Source organism: Rhinatrema bivittatum, chromosome 15 (genome assembly GCF_901001135.1).
Source record: "Rhinatrema bivittatum chromosome 15, aRhiBiv1.1, whole genome shotgun sequence".
NCBI classification, from domain to species: Eukaryota; Metazoa; Chordata; class Amphibia; order Gymnophiona; family Rhinatrematidae; genus Rhinatrema; species Rhinatrema bivittatum.
In genome coordinates this window covers 54,068,642-54,081,320 of record NC_042629.1, presented here as the reverse complement: position 1 = coordinate 54,081,320, position 12,679 = coordinate 54,068,642, and the positions used below count along the sequence as shown (strand labels likewise).

General features: G+C 46.1%; 1 protein-coding gene across 1 annotated transcript in view; it reads right to left on the bottom strand.

Annotated features, from left to right (window-relative positions):
- The window catches only part of IGSF21 (immunoglobin superfamily member 21), a 716,438-nt gene extending 704,627 nt beyond the window's left edge, over positions 1 to 11,811 (bottom strand). The window contains exon 1 of the mRNA XM_029579027.1: positions 11,376 to 11,811. Within this exon, the coding sequence (XP_029434887.1) occupies positions 11,376 to 11,445 (70 nt within the window). The 5' untranslated portion in view covers positions 11,446 to 11,811. The remainder of the gene's footprint in view (positions 1 to 11,375) is intronic.
- Positions 11,812 to 12,679: the final 868 nt, after the last annotated feature.

The window sequence follows — 12,679 nt, the reverse complement described above, 5'->3', positions numbered from 1 at the left end:
CACAAAGAAAACCTGCAGGAGGACCTGGCACCCTGCAGGTGCTACTTGTTCAGTCAGGCACTGGAAAGGTCAACTTAATTAGCACTGCTGGAGTGACTTCAGGAAAACCGCAAAACATACATAAGATAACCCCCTAGCAAAAGGAGCAAGAGAGAGAGACACTAGCCATCAAACCTCACCATGGCAGGTGAACTTTAAAAACGCTGGCCAAGAGTGACGTGCTGAATCACAAAGACAACAGCTGTCAATGCTGGCAGTGTCGTATGCCTCGGAGCTGCTGTTCTGACAACGCATCGGCCTGCAGAACTGCATGGAGAGCAGAAATATACATTCTGCACGACGGAGGGGCAGTGGGAATGGAATGGGGCACAGGGAGATGGGTTCTTAGCTGGCCCCTCCCCAGGGCCTGCTCTGAGACCTGCAGCACCTCATAACACACTCCTCTAGAAGTCAGCAGCCCATATCTGCTAAGATCTCCTACAGGGCAGGGAAGATGAAACAAAAGGAACAAAAATCAATTGTTTAATGTGTGGCCGAGGCCCCCGAAGCAGAACGCGGGTAGAAGAGTACAGGACACTTTCTTGGAACAGAAACCTGTCTGCTCGATATGGTAATGGCAGCTACATAGCACCTTTCATCTTAACAAGCTGCCAAAGCACTTTAACATGATAGTACAGTATAATACAATGTTGGCAGATTAGAAGTGCTTGGTCACTCACTCTGCCCCGGTGCTCCTGTCCACAAACAGCAGACTCTACATTATTCTTCTCTTGCCTTTCCTGCTTCCTTTTGAATCTGTCCCACGCATGCTGGAATTGTCACAGCTTTTTGTCACCACCACCTCTGCTGGCAGGCTATTCCAGGCATCTTCTACTGTCTCCGTAAAAGCAATATTTCCACAAACGTGTACCTTGTCATATCCCCTTCTTTTATTTCCTACAGATGCATTGTAGGCCTTGTACTATGAACTGCTTTCATCTTCTCAAAAGGTTATGGCTTCTGTGGCTGAATCCTGTACTCCAGATGATCTCACCAGTATCCTGGCATACCTCTTCTTATGCACCTGAATATACTGTTAGGCAACCATCAGGTCATCAAATTAATATATGAGAATAGCCAGCTCTTGGGCAAAGACTGGCAGCACGTTTCTGGCACTTGAACTAAATGACCACTTCCAGCAGGGTGAAGAGAGAAGGAGCCACCTCATTATTTAATATACAGCTTCTCAATAAAGGCATTTCCAGATTCGGACTCAAGTGCTATAACCATTCCAGACTGGAGGGTCTTCATATTTAGAGAGAAACAAACAAAAAAAACCCCAAAAAAATTCTTACTTCTTGTGTTTTTCCAGTTTAGATGGAGAGAAAAAAAACCCTCTGCTTCCTCAATATAAAAAGAATTTGAAAGATTTCAATCACATTGCTAGAGAACACATGACCTTGTAAAGTTTAGATTTCTTTGAGGATATTTTCAAATCATGCGATCCCATCTTCCTTGGCATGCATCCCTTCCCCTGACAAAAACTGAAAATCCAAAAGTGGCTGGGAACTATTAAAATATCAAAATGTAATAAATCCAGCTCGATAAAAAGAGAGTAAATGTTTTTTAAGCTCTGGAGTAACCTCATATAGTGCCACTAGGGGCTACAAGCTTGTAAATGAAGCTCTAGAAGGCGCTAAGCCTTTTTTAATCATTGGTTACCCAGAGTAGATGATTCTTCATAGGAAGCTATCGTGTGTTTAGGTAAAAGTCCTTAAGTGGACTTTTACCTAAACACACATCTACTCTGGGTAACCAATGATTTAAAAAGCCGTAGCGCCTTCTAGAGCTTCATTTACAAGCTCATATAGTGCCACTAGGGGCTATAAGGTTACTCCAGAGCTTAAACATTTACCCTCTTTTTTTCAAGCTGGATTTATTCCATTCCCCTGACAGCATCGCGTTCAGGCACACACACACACATTCACCGTTTACGGTCCCCAGTCTTACAAAAGAATAAACATTCCTCCCCATCCGTTAGATGTGAGCGTGTGCTATTTAGGGGAATCCCAGTGTGTGGTGAACGTTCCTGTGGTAAATGAGTGGTTTCTTCAGTGTTCTTAGGATGCTGTGTACTCTCTCCTGGCAACAAGTTATCCTATTGGTGATATTATTGCAGTGCTCAATATTGTAAATCAGCAGTGCTTGCTAGATTGCTGAAAATATCCACATGCCTAATTGACCTTTTAGATCTTAAATCAGGTCTCCTTAAATTTATCATAAAAGTAATTATGCATTATTTTCACACTTTTTTTGGAGGAAGTATATGGCTTTTTATTATAGCCACATACCCCATACATAATATACAGTATATGTTCTACACAAACCCACTCATCAGCTGTTCAGGTTATATTTATGCTTTACATGTATCTGTACAAGACTTGCTTAAGTGTGTTTTTATTAAGTGACTCACCTTTCCAAACCTAAGTTGAGTTCTATTCAGGTACAGTAGATATTTCCCTAACCCAAAGGGCTTGCAAAGTTTGTATCTGAGGCAATGAAATGTGAAAAGTCTTGCCCAACAAGGAGCCTCAGGAGAAGTGGGATTTAAACCCTCATTTCCCCCGATTATCCTCCTGCTGCTCTAACCACGACGCTAACTCCTCCACTATTCTGAGGAACCTGCGCAGAAAACTCGTGTCACTCTAATTCATACTGATGGGAAAGGCTAAGCAGAAAGAGAGTGGTCAAAAACTCTTCAGACATTAATAGCACCTCTAAAATGAAATAGGGTCAGATTAAAAAAAAAAAAAAAAAGGGGGGGACCTTTGTGACTGTTTAAACTGCCCCCGGATCAGACCTTGATTTTCTGATTGGCAGTCTAGAACTGAGCCTGGGGCAGCAGGCCTGCAGATTTGCTTCCTCTAATCTCACTCAGCCAACAATAGCCCTCTGCTGCTTGCAATCCTGTCCTTACAATCCTCTCCCCTTCCGGGCAGGCTGCAAGGAGCAGGGTGAAGTTGAAGGCAAGAGCACAGAGCAAAGAAGAGCTTCTCTGCTCCATAACACAGCCCACCCTTCTCCTGTCCTGTGATATCTAAGGAAGAGGTGGGGAGAAGCTGCAGCAGTCAGATCAAGTGGAATAGAGCGGGCGGGAACCCGCTGATAAGAAGTGGCCATCACCACGTCACTATTCCCGTAAGAATCAACCAGTATGGTGTACCCCAACGGCTCTTCCAGTGCAAAGTATTTGCCTTCATGGCTGGTGCACTTTGTAAGAAAATTGGAGTGATGTGGTTTTTATAGGATTGTTCTTAGGTGCAGAGGGTTAGATCTTAAAATTTAAATCTTGAGTCTCAAGGTGGACCCTATAATCCCAATCCTAAATAAAGTACTAGTGCTGCCTGCAGAGGTCTGTAGCCCACACCCCCCACGCCTTATATGTCCAATGGGGGCCCACTGGTGATCCAGATCAGCAAGAGGTCAGCTGCAGTGATGCATCGAGCTGGACCCTCCTCCTCTGCCACCCAGGGCCCAACTGCTGCTTTGAACCATGTGGGACACCATAGTGCCACACGAGTGAAAGGAGAACATAGCTAGAGACACAATAGGCTTTCCTCCTCCTGCCAGCCCAGATCGGCGGCAGTGATGAGGGTAAGGTTTGGAGGAGGAAATGAGAGAGGGATTACTGGGGATGGTGACATGGGGTTCATTGGGGGTGAGGGAGGGCTAGGAGGAGAGAAGGTTCCACTGACAACCCTGTGTGAGTCAGAAAGAAAGAAAAAAATATGGGGGAGGGGGGCAGTGTTTGTGTATGGGAGAGAAAAAGGATTGGTGCTGGGTGGGGGTTTTATCTGCCAGATTGTGTGGGAGGTTACAGAGGGAATGGGGATGCAAGGAGAAGCAAGACTGGAGCAGGGGGGGTAAGGACATTCAATATCTCCCTCTCCCCCCCCCTCCCTTAATTTGGATCACCTCTCCTCCCTTTCTCCCCAGATCTTGGAACCCCCACCCCAAACTCCTGATCCTAGATCCTTCCTCTTTCGATCTCCCTCAATTCCAGAACCTTCTTCCCAAGTCCTGGTGTCTGATCCTTCCCTGGCTCCCATCCTCCTCTCCTCATTAGAACATAAGAATATGCCTATACTGGGTCAGACCAAGGGTCCATCAAGCCCAGCATCCTGTTTCCAACAGTGGCCAATCCAGGCCATAAGAACCTGGCAAGTACTCAAACACTAAGAAGATCCCACACTACTGTTGCTAATAATAGCAGTGGCTATTTTCTAAGTCAACTTAATTAATAGCAGATAATGGACTTCTCCTCCAAGAACTTATCCAAACCTTTTTTAAACACAGCTATACTAACTGCACTAACCACATCCTCTGGCAACAAATTCCAGAGTTTAATTGTGCATTGAGTGAAAAAGAACTTTCTCCGATTAGTTTTAAATGTGCCACATGCTAACTTCATGGAATGTCCCCTAGTCTTTCTATTATCTGAAAGAGTAAATAACCGATTCACATCTACCCGTTCTAGACCTCTCATGATGTTAAACACCTCTATCATATCCCCCCCCCCCCCCCCGCCGCCACCATCTTCTCACCCTCACCTGCTCTGCTCCCTATGCTAATATATTTGTCCTCACATATTTCATGCGACACTGTCCCAAATGTAATTCTGCCACTCAATTGCAGTTGTTTAAGACAGATCACCAGGTTTTTATCCAATTGCCTAGCACCGTTCCTTTTATACTTTATGAGGCAAACATTCAGCTGCTTCCACAATTCTCGTATGAGCTCAGGAATTTAAATGCAGCTCCTTTTCCCACACAGGTTCCTGTCTTTTAAAGGAAAACCTCCCACTGTAGCAAAAAGGTGGAGGGTCTTCATCAAATGACTTATGAGGAGAGATTGAAGAATCTAAATATGTACACCCTGGAGGAAAGGAGGAGCAGGGGTGATATGATAAAACCTGTCAAGTATCTGAAAGACTAATGATTCAAAGTCAACGACAAACATTTTATGTTGGAAAAAGAATCAGCAGAACCAGAGTTCATGATTTAAAACTCCAGGGAGGAAGACTCAGAACCAATGTCAGGAAGTATTTCTTCATGGAGAGGGTGGTGGATGCCTGGAACGCCCTTCCGGAAGAAGTGGTGAGGACCAAAACTGAATGATTTCAAAAGGGCGTGGGATAAAAACTGTGGATCCATAAAGTCTTGAGGATGTGAATGAAATGAAGAGAAGAGGCATAGGGGTGGCTTATGGGAATGATGGCTACTACCCTTATTCAATAAACATACACACGGTTAATGCAACTCCAACATTGCTCTATGCTTCAACGGCAAGAGGAAATGTGGGAAAAAGGATCTGCATTCACAAATAAGCGTGGGAATAGCTTGCTTGTTACGGTGGTTATTACCCCAAACCAGTCAAGCCTGATACTTCACTTTGAATACATATACAGTGCAGCTCACTGCTTCAATGGCGGGGGGAAATGAAGAAGAGAGGTTTTATATTCAGACAACAACCAACAAGGACTACATTGCACAAGCTGGGCAAACAAATAAGCATGGGAGTGGCTTGCTTATTGCGGCTGTTACTACCCCTAACCAATTAGGCTTGATACTTCACATTGATGCAGCTCCAGCATCTGCTCTCTACATCAATTGGTGGGGATGGAAGGAAATTAGAACTCTGTGGTCAGAGTAACAGATAAGTATGAGAAAAATAAGTATGAAAGCTTGCTGGGCAGACTGGATGGGCCATTTGGTCTTCTTCTGCTATCATTTCTATGTTAGGGGTCCTCAAAGTTTCTTTATTATTCCTTTCTTTTTTAACTTGTTTTTAGCATAGAAGTTCTTGCAGCATTTAATTTAGACTCAGCTTCAGATATGGAGAAGTTTAAATACTGTATTCCATCTTTGCAGTGCTGGTATCATGTTTGCTGTTGGCGACATTTGTGGCTATTTGATGTGTATGTTCCAACTTTTTTTTTACAATATTATGTATGCTTTTAGTTTGTAAACCACCGAAATATTGATAAGATTGTTTGTATATAAACATAAAACCATAGTTTAGTAAATCCCGCCAATGTTAGAAGGATTCATCTACATTAGAAAAAAAACAAAACACTAACACAAATCTTTCCTTTCTGAGCTAAACTGATGCAGAAAGTATGCAGAAAAAGACATGCACATATATTAGACAAAGACATTAAACAAACTTTGAAATGTATATAGTAAGAGGATGAGAACCAGGGCAGGGTCAATGACAATGAATGTTTTGCTGCTGAACTCTATTTGAGTGCTTTTTGTGCAGCACAGTGTGTAACCTCATCAGGAGGGGTGTTTTATAAATTAGAAAATAAAAAATAGATGTATAATTCTTTTATTCTTTTTGTGATTTTAGTTCCATTCCTCAGGACTGCATCCCAGCTCCTGGTTTTTTTTTTTTATGGGTTTCCTTCCCAGTTCACTCCCCTGACAATCATATCCCACCTACAAATTGTTCACCTATTGATATTTAAATTTCCTAAGGCAACTCCTTAAGAGTTGCATTCTAAATGCTATTCACCCTTTTCAGGTTCAAACATGAGGAAAATAAATGTGAAGCATTCTGTCTAAAATGAAGAGTCTTTTTAAGATGATGGAATTATGAATGTATATGAAAGAAGTGTTTAAATGAAAGCAGTAGCTAGGGTTGAAATCTCTATGGCTGGCGCTATTACTCACACGTTTTAATCCCCCTTTTTGAGCTGAGAGTATAAGCAGTTACCAGAAGTGATTTTTCTTTTCAAATATTTTTGAACTTCAGATTAGAAGAACATCCTTTGCTTGACTTTAAGACGATCTAAATATAATCAATGCAAGAATGCCAGGCAGAAAGGCTTCTGATGTGGCAGAATCCATAATCACTCTACCGAATCTTGAACTTGGCAATGTTTGCAAATTAAAATGTTCACTGGGCAAGTACTTATATTCTACTGTATAGTACATTTATAATCACATTTAAGGTTTAGTTGTTAAAAAGCAGTCCTCTGGATTTTTCATGCTTAGCAATTGTATCACACACTTCAAGCAGCAGTATGTGACAGGTTCATTTTCAGTGTCACAAAATACTCTTAGGTCACATAGTTATTGGTCCTTGTAACATGCAAGATGTCCCTGTGACATCATTACCACTATGAGATGTGGTTTTGTGGCATCCTGCAGCTGGCTGTTTGATGCTGTGTTGGGCAAGATGGGAAGAGGAGTAACTGAATGGCATCACCATAAACCTTCCTGGGGCACATTCACTCCTGTGGTGCTCAGAGGAAGGTGAGCGAGGCTGGAACCTGTGAGATCAAGACTGGGTTGATGGCTGAAGCAGATTTCTGGGGTGAAAACATTGACCTCTGGTTATTTGCCAGAAACACGTGAGCTGCAGGAGCAAGAATACTTAAAAATCACCCATGCCCAAGCTGAAATCTATTCCTGGGACAGGAAATGGGGTACAGTTGCACTTTCAGCACAACAAGAACTGAAGCTCTTGGGGCAAGGAGGGGAAGAAAAATAAAAGGTAGTAACCACCTGCAGGGCTACCACCTCACCCTTATCCCCAGGACATCCCCCTCATGCAGACATTTCTTGTCATCATTAGCTCAAGGACAGAAATGTCCTATCAAGATCAGTTCCCTTACAGCTACAAAATGGTTTGAGGAATAAAAATAACAGAAATCACCCTTCTGTCTACTACCCCTCCCCATCCAGTACAGAGAGGGGACACACACACACACACACACACACACACACACACTCTCTCTCTCTCTCAAGGGATCAGGCGAGATTAAAAGTTTTCCATTTCCTAGGTTTTCACTACCTTAGAAATGCTTTTTCTGAGCAAGCCCTCCCATTCCCAGCTGCATTCCTATTATTTAATCTTACTATTGACCGTAGTAAAAGCCCTTTGCTTTGCTCTTCAGAAGCTGCCGCTCATTGCAGCACAATGCTCAGAATTAGAAGGGAAAAGGGAAGGAGAGCTCTGGCAAAATGTTTCGCTTTACATTCTACAGGAGCTTTCAGACATTAAAAAGGAACATATTAAATGCAAGAGCCTGCTTAAAATGCTGCAGAGCCTCGAGTGGCTGCTTCCAGAAAGGCGCTCACCGACTTAAATGAGAATCACAAGGAATTTAATAGTGTCTGCATAGTCCATTTGCTTCTAGTCTTTGAAATAAGGAGCCGACCCAAGAGGGGATATTGGGGCTCCCACCCCTTAACCTGAATCAGAAAGTTCATCTGGATCTGGCTTCTGTTCTCCTCCACTTGCTTGGAGGATCAGCCTTTTTTTTTTTTTTTGTAATTAAAGTAGAAACCGGCAAACCTAAACACTTGTGGAATCCTAAGCGGAATAAAATGGGTCCCACGCTGAGAAATCCCCCCCCAGTCAGTCTTTCCGCAGAGCTGTCAGTGTCCCCCATATAAAATACCATCCACAGTGAGGATCAGCCAAGCTGCAAACTTCCCAAGGGCACCTGAGGTCAGCAGGAGAGAGTTGGGCCTCACCATCCAGCAGGTACAGGGGTGAGGGGGAGGCTTCTTAGGTAAACAGAGCTACCAATTTACCCAGTTTTAGGAGGAAGGCTTTTTGGCTAGTCCTGGTTTTGAACTTGCATCCCAAAGCAGTGTGAAATTTCAAATTTGTAGGTCCTAATTTGTCAGATGAGGCTTCAAGAAACAGAAAAGCTGCCAATCTAATTTTCCCTAATCATTGTAACTTTATCGATGCCTTCCATCTGATCTTCCTCATCCTGTGTAGTGGCCAAAATTGTCAATCTTTTTTGTGTTAAAGGATAAACAGAAAGAGACCCTAGATTATATATCCTGATTTTCTGTTTTCATTTCCACCCCAGGGCTGCTGAGCAGTAGGACAAGAACCAAATCACATTAGAAAATCTAACCAAATTCCTCCTGGGAACACGGAGCTGGTGTGACACTGCAACACGGGACAGCTGTGCATCATATTTATCATTTGCCTATTCTCATATATTACGATATATGAAATTCAGACTCAGCGCAAGGTAAGTCTTATGGTGGACAAAACAACAAGGCAGTCAAAGCAAAAATACAGCATGTCACTGGATCCATTCTAAACAAACGCACTTGGCAGAACTTAAAAAAAAAATATATATATATATATATATAGTAATTTTCTGAGATCCCGTAGCATGTTAAGCAGTCCCTCACTATTCCTCATTGGTAGATCCATCACTGGGACTCAGAGCAGTTGTGATGTGATGTCACAAGCAAGGGATGATGACATCACCAGCAGGCTCAGGCAGTGGAAGACCTCAGGTGAAGAATGTTAAATTGGAAATCTTCAATATTTAGAGATTATTGAGATAACCAAACCTTTTTGGTCATATTTCTTAATGAGCTGGAAGAATATCTTGTACAGGTATGCTCTCCTACAATGTACCAAAGCCCCTGCAAGTCCCCTAGTCCCTTTACAGGTACTGCAGTGTTATTAACTCCTGCTATCCTGATATTTTGGCACAGTTTTTTTTTTAACCCTTTTTTTTTGCACCAAGCAAGCATTACCATTAAAGTTTGCATATAAAAGGTAAATAAAAATATATGAGGTGAAGAAATACCTTTGGCTCACTAGTTTTGGAGAGCTACTACTTTCTTCCTCAGGTCAGAGGAATTTACCAGACAATATGTGAATCATAAAAAGCATCCCAATGACAGCGAAGGGGGAGGGAGGGGGGGGTGAAAAGTTTCGAAAACCAGGGCTACTAGTGCAGGGCAATTTATTACTGCATGCCCGTCACACAGAGACCCGAGATCACACCACGTCCATTTGTCCTACAGTATCAAAGGGAAAGCAGAAGCCCTTGCAGTTCCTGGCCCAATGAATTCAACCTCGATCCTTCTCAACCCCCAAACTCGGATTTCTCTTTAAAACGAGACCCTTCCTTCCATCCTCTCGCTCACATTTTCCCTGCCAATCCAATCGTCAACCTGTTGTCCACCCCCAGGCTCAGATCGGGGGGGGGGGGGGGTAGGGCCAGGGTCTGTGGGAGCAGTAGGTTGGAGCCCCCCATGCCTGCTGCAGCAAACAGTGTACAGGAATCCCCAGGGCCAGATCCTCACCTCCCAAAGAGAAACCGCCAGTATGGACCCAGCGGCGACCAGCAGGACCGTAGGAACCGGTTCGGCTGTAAAGCAAAAGTGGCCAGGTCTGATCTGTTTGTGCCAACTGAGTCACAAAACCGGGCAAAATGCTCTCTCTCTCTCTCTCCCCCCCTTGGGGAATCTCTCCCTGGACTGCTTCTTGCTATCGTGCAGGTGCCGGGTTTCTGCAGCTCTGCCCCGGTAACAGGACCCGGATTTCCCAGTCCTCTAGGGACGCGCTCAGGCTTTGTACTTTATTCTCTGCTAACGTCTCTGAGGAATCCACCACTAGATACGGAAGGGATGGAAATGTCGTGTTCAAGATCCCCCCCCCCCCCCCCCCATAGACAGGGAAAAATCAAGGCATAATATTCTCAAACAGAACCTTTACTCGCACAGCCCAAGAACAAACATTAGGAAATGCGGGGATGTGAGAGCTTCCCTTCCAAAGCCCCCAGTCTGCTCGGATTTTGGACGCCCGATCGACCTCAGATCGGATTCAGCTGTCCAAAAGTTGTCAGAACCCATTTCTTTAGGCAACGCTCAAGCCCCATCCCTCTTTTTTTTCTTTCAGGAAATGAAACTGATTCTGCTACACTGATGGGGGGGGGGAGGGGGGCGCCAAAGAATTGTGGAGGGGGACAGCAGCGTCTCCGGCGCAGGTGAGCCGGGAGGAAACCTACAATGGATTTCGAATGCGCGGCATTTATTAAGGGAGCGCGTTCCGAGGCACCTTCCTCAAAGTTGCTTTCCGAGCTCCCCCCTCCGGGAAGGTCTTCCTGCTCGGCAGGCAGTGCCAGACTCAGCCCAGTCAGAGGCCAGGGCTCCAGTTCACCCCGGGAGCTCTTTGTTTGGAGCCAAACGTGAAGGAGAGGGGGGAGGATAACGGACTTCTACAATTTTACCGCACTGCTCTCCTCACCTCCCTCTTTTCCCAACGCAGATATTAGGGCTTTTCACTTAAACAAAAAACAAACAAACTAGAAAATGTATACATTTGGGTGCAATGACTTGTGGATGCTACAGAACCCCCCGATCTCACAAGATAGACCTGTGCCCCCCCCCGGGGGGGGGGTCACGAACAGGCTTCCTCCTGGCTCCGATCCCTCCCCCGCCCGCAAACCCCACGCCGGGAACGGAGCTGCTTTTGCCCCCCGCCCCCCGCTTGGACCGTGGCCAAGCAAACCGCGCCGGATGGAAAGGCTCCCGGTCTCGGAGAGAGGAGCAGGTGCCACTTACCCCGCGCCAGGTCCAGCAGAGGCGGCAGCAGCAGCAGCAAGGTCACCGGGAGGCAGCTCCGCGTCTCCATGCTGCCGCCCGGGCGCCAGCCTCCATGTGCTGCTTCACCAGCGCTCGCACCCCGTCCGCGGCGCCCCGGGCAGCGACACTGCCGGGCGAGGGCTGGGGGCTGCCCGCCGCCCCATCCCGCGGAGTCCCCGGCGGCGGCGGCGGAAAGAGCCGTGCGTGCGTGCCCGACTCGGCTTCTCCCTCCAGTGCTCGGTCCCGGCCCCCCCCTCCTCTCCCTAGCGCTGGGATTTTACGGACTTTTCTCTAATCCTCTCCAGGTTGCTGTGCTTTCGTCCTTTAAGCTGATTTATTGCAGCGGGAGAGAGGAAAAGCAGCCCCCCTCCTCCTCCTCCCGCCGCCTGATTGCTTGTTTTAGTTTCTCTTTCTTAACCCTTCCAAAGCTGCTGAAACCCTCTCTGTATCCCCCGTCTAACCGCTCGGCTCTGCTGAGGGCAGCAGGCAGACAGACGGACGGACGTGCAGACAGACCCACAGCCAGGGCTCTGTGCGGGGGAAACTCTGCCTAACGTGCAAGAAGGGGGGGTGGGATTCACAGCTCCCCAGCGGCTTTGAAGACGAAAACACAGCGGCTGAATCCTCTTCAGGCCAAAAGAGAAGTGAACCTTAGATCACCTGGGAGGACCCTAGGAGAAGCGGCTCCAGCGGGTCGGGCACAGTCCGGTAAGAGCCGGGGCCAAGGTTGCCAACCACCGCCACACAATAGCCACCGCGCTGGGAACGGGGTCCGGGAGGAGAGCCATTGGTGCCAGAACAGGAGCCCGGAGCTGGAACGGGAATAGTCAGAGAGAGCAAAACGTAAAGCCAGGACCGCTTACGGCCACAGGAACCTGACCTGAGGGAGGTCAGGGTCAGTCACTCTTGGAAAGGGTCAGAGGAGGACGAGGACTGAAGAGGGAGCTTAGAGAAGGGCAGTCAGTGCTAGACAGAGAGCCACTGCTGCTGACAATATGAGCAGAGCTGAGACTGGGACGTGTCAGTACCCCTCATTAGCCTTGGATTGATTTATTTTTTTAAAGACATACACGCTTTGGATGTGTTCTGGGACAGTGACATAAACACCATATCTGGATAGAGACCGAGACTATGCAGGGGAGCCAGTCCCAGCCAGACAGTGACCAGGGTGAGGAGGAGAGCAGTCAAAGAGAGAGAGAGAGTGATCAAAGTAAAGAATGGGACCAGTCTGTATCGCACAGGAGCGCTGAGTGAGGCTGGGGGGAGCAACACACAAACAGTCA